Here is a 19,262-nt window from a genome sequence, read left to right as displayed (position 1 = left end):
TTGAATTATGAAATATTAGCATGGATAAGAGGATGACTGACTGACATATCAAAAAGTAGTGTACGGGGGATGTGAGTTTGCAAGATTTAAGGTAACCAGTGGTGTACCACAAGGATTGAAGAACAGTGGACCAAGGATCCACTGTTCTTCAATCTCTACATTAATAATATTGGGATGGATTTGAAAGGTGATATACAGCTACTTGCTGATGATGCAAAGATAGGTAGGGTAATTAGGAATGCTGCTGATATGCAGTACTTGCAAAACGATTTGATTAAGCAAGAACTGTGGGCATGTGAAAATGGCTATTAGTAAATGTAAAGTCATGCACTTTGTGGAATGTGCTAGAAGAAAACTGATCAAGCTAGGGATCTTGGAGTGGAGTTTTGATAGATATGAAGTAGAAGTTCAGGGACCATATAGCAAAGATTGCAAATACAACTCAGAGGATACTTGAAATGTTGAAATGAACCTTGACATGTAATTTGCCTCTTTGCATGGCCTTGATAAGATCTCACTTGGATTATTGTGTGCAGGTCTAGTCTTCTGATTTCCATGGTGATTCTGATACAGTGGAGGAGAGAGAGTGCAAAGAACTGCGTGTTAAAAATAATATCAGGATTGTGGAAGACAGATTGAGAATTTGTAGACTGCAGAAACTAGCAAACAGGGGTGTATAATTGAAACTTAGAAACTTCTGAAAGGGTCATACAAGATATCAGTAGATGGAATTTTTCATTTTATGCAAGGTGGGGAAAGGATCCTTGGAAATTGAGAATGAATACCATCAACAAGGGGATGAAAGTTAGATTTTTCTCTCATAGAGTGGTGTGTGATTGGAATGAATTGCTATTGGATGTTGTTTGTGCAAGTAGTGTGAATGAATTCAACAACAGCTAGTATGTGGCTTCTCTCACTGAATCTTTGACTCACTGAAGGGTTTTTAATAATAATATTATCATCATTTTACATTACACTCACACCCCAAAATAAAAACAACATTAAAAAATCCCATAATAAAATTTAAAAAAAGTTTTTAAAAACAAAAAATATTACTCATAACACGATGATTATGTATAAAAGAAAGAAAACAGACAATAACAAACATTTCAAAATATTCATATGCGTATATGTCAATGAAAAATGTTGACGTTAGAGGCATGATAAGAACCAACAGAAGAAATATCAGCAGTACCTTCATGAAGAAGAATCCCAGCACAAAGAAGAAGATAACAATCAATGGCAGTAACAAACAAAATGATATTATGATATCTGGAAATAAAAAAGGGATAGAAGTAAGTTTTTCAAGAATGCAGAGAACCAACCAGGACTTCTGACCTAATGTCCAATCATCACCTTCTAATGGTGCACCCTGTTAGGTATCTACCTGATTACTGAACGAACAAGGATGGGCTAGCAATTTGGAATTTACTCAACCAAATTGTATTCTTATTGGCTTAAACCAAAATATTAAATGATGGTACATCATGACAGAATTTCATGTAAGCTGGGGAGTCACCCAGTTAAACAAGGCTTCCCTTGTTTTTGCCAGGGTACCAGGGCAAAGAGCGAAAAGTCAGCTACCGGGACAAATCTTAAAACACACACCCAACTCAATATCACCAGAGTTGAAGATCAGTACTATCAACATAAGAAGCCTAAATGGTAAACAAATGGAGCTAGCCGAGGAATTGGATAAGTACCAGATTGACATAATAGGGGTGACTGAAACAAAAAATAACAAAAACTGGTGAGATCTTTCTGAGCAATAAATACAAAATATTCAGGCGATGACAATCAAGGAAAAGGAGTAGCCATTGTATCCAACACTAAATACGAGGCTAATCTTTTTGAATGGCAGACAATGAGAATTATTTGTGCCTATGGTCACACAGAAGTGGAAGAATTTTTTAAGGCTTTAGAGAAAGCAACTGACACAGTGAAAAATGAAAAATTGGTTGTTGTTAGGGATCTAATTAGAAGAGTAGGTAATGATTGTGAGACATACAAAAATATTTTAGGAAAATTTGGAGAAAAGAGCAAAGCTAATAATAATGTCAAATACTTGTTGGATTTCTACTCAAGTCATGGACTGGTTATTACTAACACCATGTTCCAACATAAAAATGTGCACAAATTCACATGGAGAGAAGACGCATGGAATAAGAAGTCCCATTGACTATGTTATTGTTGATAGTGATGGTTTCTCTTTGGTGCAGGACACTAGAGTGTACAGAGGATTTTAAATTGGAAGTGATCACCATTTAGTCTTGAACAGGATAAAATTGAATTTCTTATTGAAAAGAATATGTAATAAAGTTTTAAAGTGAATAAAAGTTGAGCATCTCTCAGAAGTGACTGTAAACTAAAATATATAAACATTATTCAAGAAACAATGAGAGTCAGAACAGGAACCAAACCTTGGAGATTCAGTGGCAAGCTCTGAAGAAAACATTGATTGAATTCAACCAGAGAGGCATGTGGTGAGGTTGTCTGCAAGGATAGAAAAATTAGAACTCCATGGTGGACACAGTAGGTTAAAGAGGCAGTGAAGGAAAAGAAGAAAACATATCAAAAGTTCCTGGCAAATAAGTCAGCTTGTGCTCTTACAGTATACAGAGACAAATGTAAGAAAGATAAACACTGTGTAAGCTGTTTTAAGGATACTTGTGACATAAGACTGGATCTAAACACAAGAAAGATATATCAAAAATCTGAGAAAGTCTAATCAAGATTACTCATTTTTTTTTTTTTTTCCAATCATATCTCTACTTCAAAATATTCCGTTTCATACTTAGTGATATAACATCATGCAGCGTGTTCTATTTTTAACGATCTATTGTTAGTATTATAGCTTGTATTTTTTAAACCTGTTCTCGTAATACCACTGAGGATGGTCTGCTATTTCCAGACCGAAATATTTGGTTAATTAAATATCTTTCTTGTGTTTACGTGCATATATAATTCAAACACTGTGTAAAACTTGCTAAACAAAAGTCATGGGAAGACTTTGGTAAGAACATAGAAAATAAATATCAAGACGTGACAAGATATTCTGGAGGTTGTTGAAGAAGCTCAGAAATAGAGGAAAGAGTGAAAAAGAATTAGAGATGATAAAGGTGATATGAAAACTGGAGAAAAAGATATCCTTGAAGTATGGAGTAATTACTTTGAAAAATTGCTAAATGAAACTAGCAGTAATGACAGCACAGTATTAAAAAACACTAACCTGGCATGCAATCAGAAATACATATCCATACTTGAAGTTGAAAAAGCCATCAGAAGTGTCTGAAATGTGGAAAGGCAGCAGGAGTAGATGATATTCGACCGGAAATGCTCAAGTGCGGAGGTATAAAAGTCTTACAGTGGCTACAATGCATAGTTCAGAGCGCCTGGACAGAGTGACGAATTCCAGATTATTGGAGTAGAGCTCTCATAGTACCCATATATAAAAAGGGAAATAAATTTGAATGTGAGAATTACAGAGGTATTTCTCTACTGTTCCTGGTAAGATTTATGCCGTTATAGTTGAGAAGGATCGTGGAAAGAAGCTTGGTGAAGAACAAGCTGGATTCAGGCCAAATAGAGGTTGTTAGGATCAGATTTTCACTTTACGACAAATAGTTGAGAAGTCATGGGAATATAACAAAGATCTGTATTTAAGTTTTATAGATCTGGAAAAAGTGCATGACAAGGTGCCAAGAGAGAAGCTATTCAAAGCACTATAGTTGTATGTTGTCAATGGGGCATTATATCAAGTAATACTTAGTCTTTACTTGAGTTGTAAGTCAGCAGTTAGAATTAAAGGAAGTACAGGAAGATGGTTTAATGTTAAATCTGGTGTCAGACAAGGATGTGCATTATTTATGCTGTTATTCATTATCAATATGGATCACATTATGAAGGAAAGTGATATTAAACGTGATGTCAAAATTGGAGATGTTAATCTCAGTTCTTTGCTTTATGCAGATGATGTTATACTTCTAAATAAATCTGCTACAAGTCTGCAAGAATCCCTGACTAAATTGAATAACTTTTGTAATAGATATGGTATGAAAGTCAGCAATATTAAGACAAAGACATTGAAAATATCAACTGCATTGTGAATGGAGAACTTACACCCTCTGTCGAAAAAGAAACCAAACTTTTGATAGAAAATAGAACACAGCCAAATTATAATTATTCAAATAATTTATTTCAATCAATATACTCTCTCTCAGCTTCGATACAGCATTTGGCATGGTCAATTAATTTGTTAAATGAGTTTTTTATATCTGTTTTTGGGATACTGTTGAGGATCGTGGTTACTGCCGCTTGAACGTTTTCAATGATGTCGTTATCGCTTTCCTTTCATTAGCAAATGAAGTTTGGGAAGAGAAAGAAGTCCCAGGGTGCTAAATCAGGTGAATCCAGTGAGCATCCAACACACAAACTTGGTTTTTGCTCAAAAACTGTCTCACAATGTTCGAACGATGAGATGGTGCATTATCGTGCAAAAGTGACCAGCTGCCTATTTTACGATATTCATGCCATACGTATATTGATTGAAATTTATTTCAATCAATATACTCTCTCTCAGCTTCGATACAGCATTTGGCATGGTCAATTAATTTGTTAAATGAGTTTTTTATATCTGTTTTTGGGATACTGTTGAGGATCGTGGTTACTGCCGCTTGAACGTTTTCAATGATGTCGTTATCGCTTTCCTTTCATTAGCAAATGAAGTTTGGGAAGAGAAAGAAGTCCCAGGGTGCTAAATCAGGTGAATACAGTGAGCATCCAACACACAAACTTGGTTTTTGCTCAAAAACTGTCTCACAATGTTCGAACGATGAGATGGTGCATTATCGTGCAAAAGTGACCAGCTGCCTATTTTACGATATTCATGCCATACGTGACGAATTCTTGCTATCAATCGCTTCAAAACTTTGAGATAAAACTCGCCATTGACCTTTTGACCAGGTGGAATGAATTCTTTATGGATAATGCTCTTGGAATTGTAGAAACAAATCAGCATTATCTCTACTTTTGACTTCTCCAAGCGACTTTTTTCCGGATGTACCCCTGTTCTGGTGGTCACCACGCAGCACTCTGGAGCTTTGTTTCGGGCTCATACTCAAAACACCACATTTCATCACCAGTAATGATCGTTTCAAGGAAGTTTGAGTCCTTACAAGTGGTTTTAATGAAGTCCTTGCAGTGTTCAATTATATATATTTTTTGGTCATTGGTAACTTGTGGGGAACAAATCGCGAATTCAATTTATGAAGGCCAAAACTCTCAGTTAAAATGTTGTACGCAATCAATTTTCAATCAATCTCATGGACGATTTCGGATTTTCTTTCATGAAATCATGCACTTTTTGGATGTTAACTTCAGTTAGTCCAGTTTTTGGATGACCTGGCTTTTCGTCATCCTCCTCAAGCGTCTCGACCACTTTGAAATTGCTTAAGCCACTTGTAAATTTGAGTACGAGATAAGCATTCATCACCATATGCTTTTTGAAGCATTTGATGCATTTCGGTAAAACATTTACCAAGTTTAACGCAAAAGTTAATCGCAGATGTCTGTTTGAAACTCATTTTCCAACCGTTTGTCAAAACACACTGTCACTCGGCTTCTAATGAAACAAATGTCATAAACAGGTGGTGCCACTAGTTTCTTCTATTTTCGAAAAGTTCGGTTTCTTTTTGGATAGAGGATGTATAGAACAAGTAAAACATTTCAGCTACTTAGACACGATTTTTAGTGAAGATGGTAAATTAAATATGGAAACAGACAATGGAAACAACAAAGCTGGGATGGTAGGAAGTCAACTGAATAATTTTATATGAAATAAGAGAGAAATTAGCCAAAACACTAAATTAGCTGTATGCAAGAGAGTGTTCAAACCAATTTTAACTTATGGATCTGAGAGCTGGGTCAGAAGTAAAACACTTGACCAAAGACTAGAGACCACAGATATGAGAGTCTTGAGAAAGATTAGAGGCATGAACAGATGGCATCAATGGCAATATCATATTAAAAACGAGGATATTAGGAAAGAACTTGACATTGTCAGAGCTAATCTCAGGTGGTATGGTCACTTAAACAAAATGATTAGCAAAACAAGTTTTCACTGCCAGGTTGGCAGGAAAAAGATCCAGAGGAAGACCAAGACCTAGATGGATTGATACAGTAAAAAGTGCCTTAAGAAGACAGAAATATGAGATCTGATAATATTGGAGTCTTGACATTTAACAGACTGATTTGGAGGAAAATTGTAAATAGGAAGTTAGTAATGATGTAAATTTTTCATATAGTACTATCATATCCTGTACACTCCTTGAGGTTAAATGTCAAGAATTTGATGATGATGAACTCTTATTTTCACATAATTTATTACCAGAATTTGTAGAATATAAAAATGTCAAGTACAGTTAGAAATAAACAAAAAAACATTAAAAAAAAGTAAATATTTCTACTAGCAGAACTGTAAGTGGGAAACAAACACTGATGCAATAGTTGAAAAACAAAAACATAACACTGCACATCTGACTTCAAATAAACCAAACAACTCAAAAGACTGAACATAATAAAACCAACAGATAACACTATGGAAAAACCAAACATCCACACCAACATAAAAATTCCTACCACTATAAAAAATGTACTGGTGTTTGGTTGTTGGTGTCTGCATTTCCAGTATTGGCCTTTTTCATGGGGTGATGATTTGTTCGTTTCACTGACTTTAAATGGTCAGGTTAGCTCTCGAGAGTTAACCTGACCATTTAAAAGACTACTGGAATTCTGTAAATATTATCTGTTCATCTCAAACACCATATTTTTCCATAGACTATTTGCAAATACTTGTGGATGTCTCCAGATGGTATGATTAAAACGTGTATTGATTACATTAAAGATACCAAGTTATTTTAAATATAAACCTAGTTTTTTACTCCATTTCCCAAGTAAGCAAACAGACAAGTCAGTCAAGTTTGCACCCGCAAGTGGTCACCTAAGTCTAGCTGAGCCTGCACGTAGTGTAAGTCCAAGGCAACTCGTGGTAAAGGTAGAATAAGCTCTGATCACTATTCTTAATATTTATCCTTAATGAAAAGCAGCATATCATCTGGAGGAGATGTATGATGCTATGTATTAAAGGAAAGGGGCCACTACCCAGACTGGTTTCGACCTTTATTGAGGTCTCATCAGTGGGAGCCAGGCTAAGAAATACCAAGTTTTAAGTAATACAGAGCTTATAAATATTTTACCAACACAAGTTACCATAAGGTGCCTTAATAAGGCACCTTATGGTAACTTTATTTAATTTATTTATATAACCACCTTATTTTTATTTAATAAGTTACTTTATTAAATAAAAACTCAGGATGAGAGATAGACGTAGAAAGTTTTTTACCTTGGGTATAATATATGTTAAAGATACCAAGTTATTTTAAATATAAACCTGGTTTTTTTACTCCATTTCCCAAGTAAGCAAACAGACAAGTCAGTCAAGTTTGCGCCTGCAAGTGTTGCAAGTTTAAGGCAACTCGTGGTAAAGGTAGAATAAGCTCTGATCACTATTCTTAATATTTACCCTGGGAAATGGAGTAAAAAAACCAATTATATTTAAAATAACTTGATATCTTTAACATATATTATACCCAAGGAAAAAACTTTCTACATCTATCTCTCATCCTGAGATTTTTATTTAATAAGGTCAAAGCACCTTATGGTAACTTGTGTTGGTAAAATATTTATAAGCTCTGTATTACTTAAAACTTGGTATTTCTTAGCCTGGCTCCCACTGATGAGACCTCAATAAAGGTCGAAACCAGTCTGGGTAGTGGCCCCTTGCCTTTAATACATAGCATCATACATCTCCTCCAGGAGATGTGCTTTGCATTAAGGGTAAATATTAAGAATAGTGATCATAGCTTATTCTACCTTTATCACAAGTTGCCTTGGACTTGCAACATTTGCATGTGCAAACTTGACTGACTCTTTACTTGGGGAATGGAGTAAAAAACCAGGTTTATATTTAAATAACTTGGTATCTTTAACATATATTATACCCAAGGTAAAAAACTTGCTACATGTATTGATTACATTCTGATCAAAAATAATTAGAAATCCTCAATCCCCAAAATGTAAGACCACTAAAGAAACCAGATTTTGTCTGATCATGAATTACTAGCTGCAAAAATTTAATTTTTGCAGCTAGTAAAACTAGCAGTAAAAGCAAACCAAAGACTAAGCAATACCATTATCATAACAAAACTGAAAGATAATTATACAGAACAACTACAGAAACATAGTTAAAGAAAATAACTTTTGACAATATAGAAAATACGTGAAACAGGACAGAGCAGTTATGCAGGTAAATGGCGCAAGAAAAATTAATGAGTGGATCGCTACAGGAATTTTAGAAACCTTTTGAAGAACTGCAAAAATACTTTAAACAGAAAAAAAATAAGCAGCATTATAAAAGACTGAAAAACAAAACAGATAGAAAGTGCAGATCTGCCAAAAATGTTTCGTTGGAAGAAAAAGCAAAAATGTTGGAGAAGCCAATAAAAAGAATGATAGCAAGACTGTATATATCAAATTATAAAATAATTAACAAAAACACCCCAAAATAGATGATTAAAAATAAATGATAAAAATAATACTGAAACTGGAACAATTCAAAACATCATCATCATCAAATTCCTGCCATGTACCCTCAAGGTGTGTACAGGATATGATAGTACTACATGAAAAAAATTACATCATTACTAACTTCCTATCTACAATTTTTCTCTAAATCAGTCTGTTACTTGTCAAGACTCCAACAATATCAGATCTTATATTTCTATCGTTTAAGGCACTTTGTACCGTATCAATCCACCTATATCTTGGTCTTTCTCTGGATCATTTTCCTGCCAACCTAGCAGAGAACACTTGTTTTGCTAATCTTTCTTCACCCATTCTGTTTAAGTGACCATACCACCTGAGATTAGCTCTGCTAACACATTCTGGATGCTGACAATGTCAAGTTCTTTCCTAATATCCTTTTTTAATATGATATTGCCATTGATGCCGTCTGTTCGCACCTCTAATCTTTCTCAGGACTCTAGTCTTTGGTCAAGTGATTTACTTCTGACCCAGCTCTCAGATCCATAAGTTAAAACTGGTTTGAACACTGTCTTGTATACAGCTAATTTAGTATTCCGATTAATTTCTCTCTTATTCCATATGAATTTATTCAATTGACTTCCCACCATACCAGCTTTGCTGATTCTGTTGTCTATTTCTATATTGAATTTACCATCTTCACTAAAAATCGTGTTAAAGCAGCTGAAATGTTTTACTTGTTCCACAGGTTCCCCATTCTCTCCATTCACAACACAGTTGACATTTTCAATGATTCTGCGTATTTTCATTGTCTTTGTCTTTTTATTGTTGACCTTCATACCATATCTATTACAACAGCTATTCAATTTAGTCAGAGAATCTTGCAGACTTGTACCGGATTTATTTAGAAGTATAACATCGTCCACATAAAGCAAAAAGCTGACATTAACATCTCCAATTTTGATGTCATGTTTAATACCACTTTCCTTCATAATGTGATCCATATAGATAATAAATAACAGAGGGGATAATGTACGTAGGCTGTTCAATAAGTTATAAGACTATATTTATACAGAAAACAGATTACCTTTAATCGTCATCATTTACATGGTCTTTTTTGAAGTAACTACTGTGAGACGCGATGCATTTGTCCCAACGTTGCGTCCACTTCTTAAACACATGCGAAAGTCTTTTTTTTGAGTGTTCTTTCAAAACAGTCTCCGCAGCTTTTACACATGCTTTGTTGCTTTCGAAATGGTGGCCTCTTAGTGGTTTCTTGAGCTGAGGAAACAGCCAGAAATCGCACAGTGCGAGATCAGGACTGTATGGAGGGTGTGGTAGGATATCTATGTTGTTCTTCTGCAAAACGTCCACTACACAACAGCAATATGTGGCCTTGCATTATCGTGGTGCAATAAGAAGCCATTCTTCAGCAATGGACACTTCCTTTTGACGTGCTGTACCATTGTCCGTAAAACACCTGCATAGCATGAGCCGTTTACAATATTCCCAGGTTCTACAGCGTGTTAGTAAACAATGCCTTCGTAGTCAAAAAACATTATGGTCATAACTTTACCAACTGATTTTACAGTTTTTGCTATCTTGGGAGTAGGCGAAGACGGAGGCTTCCATTCACTGCTTTGTTGTTTCATTGTAGGGTCATAGTGATATAACCAAGCTTCATCTGCTGTAATGATGCCTTTTAAGAGGTTGTCGCCTTCTTGTTCCAGTGTTTCTTTCCATTCTGTGCATACATCTACTCGATGCTGCATTTGCTCCGGTATCAAGAGTTTTTGAATCCATCGGGCACAAACACGTTTCAGTCCCAAATGTTCAGCCATGATTGAGTGAAAACTTCCCACAGAAATATTCAGGACAACATACAGCTGGCGTACTGTAATTCTGCGATCCTCCTTGATGATGATAATCGCTGCTGTGTTGATCATTGTCTCTGTGATGGACGTTGAAGGTCTTCCCTCACATTCAAGATCTTCCACATTTTGCCTTCCTTCCTTAAAAGTTTTATGCGAGCGAAAAACACTTGCACTCGACATTGCTTCATCATGGAAAGTTTCGCGTATCATGTTAAATGTGTCCGATGCCGATTTTTGCAAACGCACACAAAATTTAATCGCATACCGCTGTTCCAAGGACTCTTCCATTTCGACTCTGGTCGCAGGTTGTAGGTGTGCCGAAACAAGCTTGTGTTTAGTCATGTTACACTCTGGCACATTAGCCCGTACATGCCATCTATCAACCTCTTTTGTTGATACAGACAGCAACATTTCTTTATTCCACAGAAATTAATATTGTTATGAGTGGTTTCACGACAGTAAAATTAGTCTTATTACTTATTGAACAGCCCTCGTACATCCTTGTCTCACACCAGATTTAACATTAAACCATCTTCCTGTACTTCCTTCAATTCTAACTGCTGACTTACAACTCAAATAAAATTACAATTCAAAACATTCTGCCAAAAATGCTTGAAAGAAAAAGCAAAAATGTTGAAGAAGCTAATAAAAAGAATGATAGCAAGATTATACATATCAAATTATAAAATAACAAAAACACCCCAAAGATGATTAAAAATGAATGATAAAAATAATATTGAAACTGGAACAATTCAAAACATTTAAAAAAATTGGAAAGAATATTACCAGATACTTTTCTGGAGGAAAGAAAACTGGAAAAACGCAAATTAAGAGACAGAAAGAGAAAAAGCACCATCTGTAATAAAAGAAGAAATTTTGAATGCAATCAACCAAATGAACTTGTTTAAGTCACCTGGTTATTATGAACTTCCTATTGAACTCTGGAAATATTGTGGCATAGTAGCCATCAATTTCCTGCTTGAACTTTTTACAAAATACTATATTCTGGTGAAATTCAAGATGACTGGAAGACAGGCATCATAATACCAATTTTCAAAAAGGGAGATAAACAAAAGCGCGAAAATTATAGACTTATAATATTGCTAAGTCATGACTAAAAAATCATCATATACATTATACAAAATAGAATCCAGACTTTAATGACTAAGACTTAAGGAGAAGATCAAACAGGCTTCATATCTAGGTCTACTATAGGCCATATTTTTATAGTTAATAGCCTGGTTCAAAAGAACTGAGCATACAACTTAAATATATACTGAAGTTTTATTGACTTAAAACAAGCATTTGATTCCAATGACAGGAACAAAATAATAAACATCTTAAAATCTATGATGTTAGATTCAGAAATACAAACCTTTATTACAAATTATTATAAAGATACCAAAACAACTGTCAAATATAATGAAATCAGACAAATTCAAAGTAGAAAAAGGAATTATGGAGGTTTGCTGGCTCAACAAATTTATTTACTATTTATCTTGAAGAAGCCAAAGAGCCAGGTCTAGAAATAAATGGAATGAATATCAATCACATTAAATATATCATCATCATCATCAAATTCCAGCCATGTACCCTCACGGGATGCAGCATATGATGGTACTACATGAAAATTTTACATCATTACTAACTTCCTATCTACAATTTTTCTCCAAATCAGTCTGTTACTTGTCAAGATGCCAACATTATCAGATCTTATATTTCTATCGTCTATGGCACTTTGTACAGTATCAATCCACCTATATCTCTTGGTCTTCCCCCAAGTCGTTTTCCTGTCAACCTCGCAGAGAACATTTGTTTTGCTAATTTTTCCTTGCCCATTCTATTTAAGTGACCATACCACCTGAGATAAACTCTGCAAACGGATTCCTGGATGCTGACAATGTCAAGTTCTTTCCTAATATCCTTATTTTTAATATGATATTGCCATTGATGCCATCTGCTCACACCTCTAATCTTTCTCAGGACTCTGATATCTGCGGTCTCCAGTCTTTGGTCAAGTGTTTTACTTCTGACCCAGCTCTCAGATTCATAAGATAAAATTGGTTTGAACACTGTCTTGTATACAGCTAAGCTAATTTAGTGTTCCGACTAATTTCTGTCTTATTCCATATGAATTTATTAAATTGACTTCCTACTATACCACTTTATTAATTCTGTTGTCTATTTCCATATTTAATTTACCATCTTCACTAAAAATCATGCCTAAGGAGCTGAAATGTTTTACTTGTTCCACAGGTTCTCCGTTAACAACACAGTTGACATTTTCAATGATTCTGCCTATTTTCATTGTCTTTGTCTTTTTATTGCTGAGCTTCATACCATATCTATTACAACAGTTATTCCATTTAGTCAAGGAATCTTGCCGACTCATAGCGGATTTATTGATAAGTATAACATCGTCCGCATAAAGCAAAGAGCTGACATTAACACCTACAATTTTGATATCGTGTTTAATACCACTTTCCTTCATAATGTGATCCATACAGATGATGAATAACAGAGGGGATAATGTGCATCTTTATCTCAGATTTAACATTAAACCATCTTCCTGTACTTCCTTCAATTCTAACTGCTGACTTACAACTGAAATAAAGACTAAGTATTGCTTGATATAATGCCCCATTTACACCATATAACTAGCATATTGAATAGCTTCTCTCTTGGCACCTTGTCATATGCCTTTTCCAGATCGACAAAACTTAAATATAGATATTTGTTATATTCCCATGCTTTTTCAACTATTTGTCGTAAAGTGAAGATCTGATCCTGACAGCCTCTATTTGGCTTGAATCCAGCTTGTTCTTCACCAAGCTTTTCTTCCACAATTCTTCTCAACCGTTTCTTCTATCTATGCAAGATCTATACTTGCATAGATCTTGCCAGGAAAACTCAGTAGGGAAATACCCCTGTAATTCTCACATTCAGTTTTATCTCCCTTTTTAAATATGGGTACTATGAGAGCTCTACTCCAATCATCGGGAATTCGTCCCTCTGTCCAGGCTTTCTGAACTATGCAGTGCAGTCACTGTAAGACATTTATACTACCATACTTCAGCATTTCTGGTTGAATATCATCTATTCCTGCCGCATTTCCACATTTCAAGCCTTTGATGGCTTTTTCTACTTCAAGTATGGATATATGTTCTGACTGTATGCCTGTTGAGTGTTTTTTACCACTATGCTATCACTGCTTGTTTCATTTAGCAATTTCTCGAAGTAATTAATCCATACTTCAAGGATATCTTTTTTCTCCCGTTTTCGTGTCATCTCTAATCATCTTTATCATCTCTAACTCCTTTTACAGCACGCTTTCCTCCATGTCTAAGCTTCTTCAACAACCTCCAGAATATCTTACCACCTTCTTGATATTTATTTTCTATGTTCTTGCCAAAGTCCTCCCATGACTTTTGTTTAGCTAGTTTTATACAGTGTTTAGCTTTCTTACATTTGTCTCTATATTCTCTAAGAGCACAAGCTGACTTATTTGACAGGAACTTTTGATATGCTTTCTTCTTTTCCTTCACTGCCTCTTTAACTTCCTGTGTCCACCATGGAGCTCTAATTTTTCTATCCTTGCAGACAACCTCACCACATGTGTCTCTGGCTGAATCAATCAGCATTTTCTTGAAGGCTTGCCACTGAATCTCCAAAGTTCGGTTGCTATTCTCAAACTCTTTCATTTTCTCTTCAATAATCTTTGTATATTTTAGTCTACAATTCACATCTGAGAGCTGCTCAACTTTTATTCACTTTAAAACTTTCTTACATGTTATTCTTTTCAATATGAAATTCAGTTTTATCCTGCTCCAGACTAAATAGTGATCACTTCCAATTTCAAATCCTCTGTACACTCTGGTGTCCTGGACCAGGGAGAAAACATCACTATCAACAATAACATAGTCAATGAGACTTTTCTTATTCGTTGCCTCTTCTCTCCATGTGAATTTATGCACATTTTTATGTTGGAACATGGTGTTTGTAATAACCAGTCCATGTCCTGAGCAGAAATCCAACAGGTATTTGCCATTATTATTAGCTTTGATCTTTTCTCCAAATTTTTGTATGTCTGATAATCATTTTCTACTCTGCTATTTAGATCCCCAATAAGGACCAACTTTTCCTTTTTTAATTGTGTCAGTTGCTTTCTCTAAAGCATCAAAAAAAATTCCTTCACTTCTACCTTAGTAAAACCTTCTGTGGGACCATATTCACAAATATGTCTCATTGTCCAGTTCCCCATTCCCATATTTGCCCACAGCACTCTACTTGAGACTGCCTGCCATTCAAGAAGATTAGCCTCGTATTTAGTGTCGAATACTATGGCTACTCCTTCTTTTCCTTGATTGTTATTGCCATTAAATAGATAGATAATATTATTATTCTACGGTTGTAAGTACAGTTGGAAAAGATCTAAATCAATCTAAGCAAAACTAAAACAATGAAAATAGAAAGAGATGAGGAAAAATTTCAATAAACTTAAAAATTATATACTTGAACAAGTAAAGCAATTTACATATCTTGGCAGTCTCATTACTTGCAACTCCAACAACACAGAAACAGTAAAATACAGACTTAGCAAAGAATGGTCTGATTTGAATAAATTAAACAAAATATGGAAAAATAATAGCATTTCAAAAAGCCTCAAACTGAAACTATAAAACCATTATATCAGTGCCGTTGGGTGTACTGTCATATGGGTTATGCAACCCGCGCTACGAATTTCACGTCAATTTGACCGTATGCATTGGCATGCATCTGCAGAAAATTTTTCCATGGATAATTACATCAATAAATTTTAATAATTATTGATTTAATTAAATAATTACATCAATAAAAGTCTTTTAGCATTTTTGGATGTAATTATTTTCATTTTATATCGATTTTAATGATCCTTAGTTCTTAGGGGGGGGGGGGGGGGGGAATGTATTCAGAATTAATAGTTTTTAGTGAAGTTCATATATAAAAAAATTAACCAGCATATTTATCAAAAATCAACTAATTAATTAATCCCAAAATCCTAAATTAAATTATTTCAGTTTTAAAGCAAAAAAAAATCATAAAACTAACAAGTAAAATAATATTAAATTACGTACACTTTACCTTTTAAAAATTGAATTTTTCTGTTTAAACTTGTTTCACTGGTCGCTGTTCACAACAGTAATGAATATTTTTTTAACAAATGAGGAAAAGATGAACCAAAAACAGCAACAAGTATTTTATTGCTGCAATAAAACATGTGTTCTATTGCTACTCTGCCGTGGGTCGAAACAGGCCAACCCATAATAAAATTTTAAGACAGACAAAGTGCCCCATGGTGAGGGTGTAAGGTTACATATCTCAATCACTTTTATGATTATAATTTGTGGAATTTTTTACTCGATCCTTGGGGGGGGTCTCCATTCCACTCCCACCCCGCTCTGTGGATGCACATGACTGTGTGATTGCATTTTTATCGATGTATGAAAGTTTTGAGAGTGCATAGTGCATCAGCCCTCATCTTAATTGGTCAAATGCAGTTAATTGCAGGATAACTTTGAATACTTCTGTAGAGTGGGGGAACAGTCTGTTTGTTTTAGGATTTATTAGAAAACAACAATTAAGGCAAATGCTAACGAATGCAGGATTCCCGAATATGTGAACCATCATTTATAAGACATGTAAGAATAGGAAAGAATAAGTGTGAGTAGAAACACTTTCATTAATGGTAAATGAATTAATAATTATCATTTGTGATGTGTGTGTGTCCTATAAGTTGCTGGGTAGAGCGAATAGCACGATCCTATAAAGTCTAAACACAAATAAGTGAATTTTTGATGGCATAATTAAAAAACGAAAAAACTTATGAAGAGAGAGAGAGAATATTGCAGTAATAAATATGGTTTGATGGAGCAGAAAATCATCTCATAAAATTTGTTGCATATGCTGTGTGTATTTCTCTGGTTTGTGTATATTTCACTCCGTTTTCCAAGAATTTTATTTTGTTTAACTGAGACTCAGTATACATAACATCCAATCATTATTGGAATTATCCACACTTTCAGGAATCCTACATTCATTAGTTTTTTTGTTTTTTTAGTATCAGTGGTTCTTTTCTCTTGTCAATCTCACATGTGCTGGTATTTTGTTGTAGATCAACAATGTCTTATAATACACAGAACATTAATTTTTATTCAGGAATAGATTTTTTTTTTTCACTGTCTGTTGTTTCTGAGACTAGAATAAAAATGTCTCTATACTGTTAAAAAAACTTTGCAACCTCAACAGATGCTATACTGCACAAGCAAAAGAAAAAACAATTAGCATTTTTCTCCTAACATCCACTTTTAAATTTTCAGTTCCCAGAAAACATGTGTAACAGCCATTAAATTAAGGGGATAAAAATCCCTTATTTTACAGCCAGTATGCGAAACTCTGAGATCGAAAACTATGATCTAAGAGTTTCATGCCAAAGAACTATTGGCGAATCCAAGCGTAAGTGAACACCTGGTAGTACCACACCAAGGCAACTCGAAGCAAAGGTTGAGCAAGTTCCCTCACTATCCTTGATATTTTCTCATAATGTAAAACGCAGCTCCTAGGAGATGTAATACTGCCTTACATTATGAGGAAAGGTCACTACCCAGAACGGTTTCAACCTTTTTTGAGGTCTCATGAAGTTTAAGTGAAAAGAACTTACATACCTTCACTATACAAATGCCAGAAAGATGTGCCCATAAATTATAACTAAGATAAAAAGCCAAACGGCAATTTTTCTGGCGAAGTTAATTAAATTAAGGGGATAAAAATCCCTTATTATTTTACAGCCAGTGTGCCAGAGATAATTTTTTATCTTAGTTATAATTCATGGGCACACCTTTCTGGCATTCGTATAGTGAAGTTCTTTTCACTTAAACTTTGATATCATTCAGGTCTATCTACTCACTGATGAGACCTCAAAAAAAGGTTGAAACCGGTCTGGGTAGTGACCTCTGCTCATAATGTAAGGCAGTATTACATCTCCTAGGAGCTGCGTTTTACATTATGAGAAAATATCAAGGATAAGAAAGGTGGAGCTTGCTCCACCTTTGCTTCGAGTTGTGTTGGTGTTGTACTACCAGGTGTTCACTTACGCTTGGATTCGCCGATAGTTCTTTGGCATGAAACTCTTAGATCGTAGTTTTCGATCTCAGAGTTTCACATACTGGCTGTAATATAATAAGGAATTAAATTATCCCCTTAATTTAATTAACTTTGCCAGAAAAATAGCCGTTTGGTTTTTATGTGTAACAGCCATTTGTAATACAGCCATCAGATACAGAAAGCGCTTAACTCATGACAAGTGACAACATTCAATTGGATTGGTTGACACAATAACCAAATACAGCTGCTAGGTGAGCTCAAAATGTTAGCTCACCCAGCCTCGCCTTCTCAGCGGTTTAAAATTACTAAAACACTAAGAATTTGACCCGCTTTACATGTTTTCGAAGGGCTTAAAGGTGTATGCATTTTGAAAGGACAGCTGGGCTATTAATGCGAATGTGATGCAATGTTTACACGTCGAAAAGTGCCCTCTTCATGAAGCACTAATGCTTTATTACCCTCGTGAAGAGGACCATGAAGCATTAGTATATTGTGTTAAATTTTAGGAATTGCGCAAAGTCTGCAAATAATTGGGGGAATCTTTAACTGGAATAAATGCAAAAATATAATATCGGTGATACTGATATTTCATTGATGAGCACCGCACACCTAGCCTGCCTGGAATATTCACTCCTGCATTATATCCATGGCAATGTATGGAGCCAAGACATGGAGACTCAATCAGAAAGAAATACAGAAAATCAGAGCATTTGAAATGAAATACTTAAGAAAAATAAATGACTCACTGGTCAGAACACAAAACAAATGAGCAAGTCAAACACGAATTAAACTATACAGAAGATATCATAACTATAATTCTTAAACAGCAGTTAAGATGGTTTGACACCAGAAAATGTTCTCTTGTGGATTATCAAATATAGTCTTGAATGGAATCATTGGAAGAAGATGATGATCAGGAGGCAAACCAAAAAAAGAACTTGGCTACAGTTTTTGAAGGAAAGGTCACGATTATCGAGTTTCAGATGGATGAGAAAGAAGAAATTAGTTTATAAAGCACTTTTGGGTATTAGTGCATTACAGATTCATATAATACTGCTACTGCAGGTGACATTTTATGTGCTATACAACTTTGTAAATGATAATTTCATTTTACTTGGATGGATTTACAAGAGAAATTCATGATATTGTAAAAATGGTAATGAAATCCAGTCAATTCAACCAGATTCAGCTTACTGGTTTCTTATACTGTTCCATTTCATGTTTTGGCATTCATAAATTCTCCTTCAGAATATTTGTTAATATTTATGGCCTCGTGAATTATTTTTTTATGTAAATATGATTATTCTTTATGTAAAATCTAATCAAAATATAAAATTATAGATATAAATACAACATAAAAGTCTAATCAAAGGCATACTTTAAGTTACAAATGTTCTGATTTCCCAAGCATTGTTAATTTTTCCAAGTTAACTTTTTTTTGTCTTTTCTGTTTTTATAGGATTTGCAGGTTCATGAAAATGATCTGAATTTTTTGGCTCCTGATTACAAAGATATTTTGGATCATGCTGATCAACTTCAGCAAGAATATAAACGACAGCCTTGTCATTTAGAAAGACTTTATGGTAAGATAAGATCAAAACAATAATGAAATGATTGATGTTAGGTTAAAAAAAAAAAGAAAGAAAAGAA

General features: G+C 34.6%; 1 protein-coding gene and 1 long non-coding RNA gene across 2 annotated transcripts in view; one reads left to right on the top strand and one right to left on the bottom strand.

Annotated features, from left to right (window-relative positions):
- LOC150105738 (uncharacterized) overlaps positions 1 to 19,262 on the bottom strand; it is a 177,951-nt gene that overhangs the window by 32,133 nt on the left and 126,556 nt on the right. The window lies entirely within an intron of this gene.
- LOC150105739 (BBSome complex member BBS7-like) overlaps positions 1 to 19,262 on the top strand; it is a 320,423-nt gene that overhangs the window by 285,066 nt on the left and 16,095 nt on the right. Inside the window, exon 19 of the mRNA XM_090395048.1 lies at positions 19,072 to 19,195. Within this exon, the coding sequence (XP_090251174.1) occupies positions 19,072 to 19,195 (124 nt within the window). The remainder of the gene's footprint in view (positions 1 to 19,071; positions 19,196 to 19,262) is intronic.

Source organism: Typopeltis vanoorti, chromosome 6 (assembly GCF_054136105.1).
Source record: "Typopeltis vanoorti isolate ZY-2024b chromosome 6, IOZ_Tvanoo_1.0, whole genome shotgun sequence".
Classification (NCBI taxonomy): Eukaryota; Metazoa; Arthropoda; class Arachnida; order Uropygi; family Thelyphonidae; genus Typopeltis; species Typopeltis vanoorti.
Note: the sequence above shows the minus strand (reverse complement) of the source record. Positions and strands in the feature narration are given on the sequence as shown.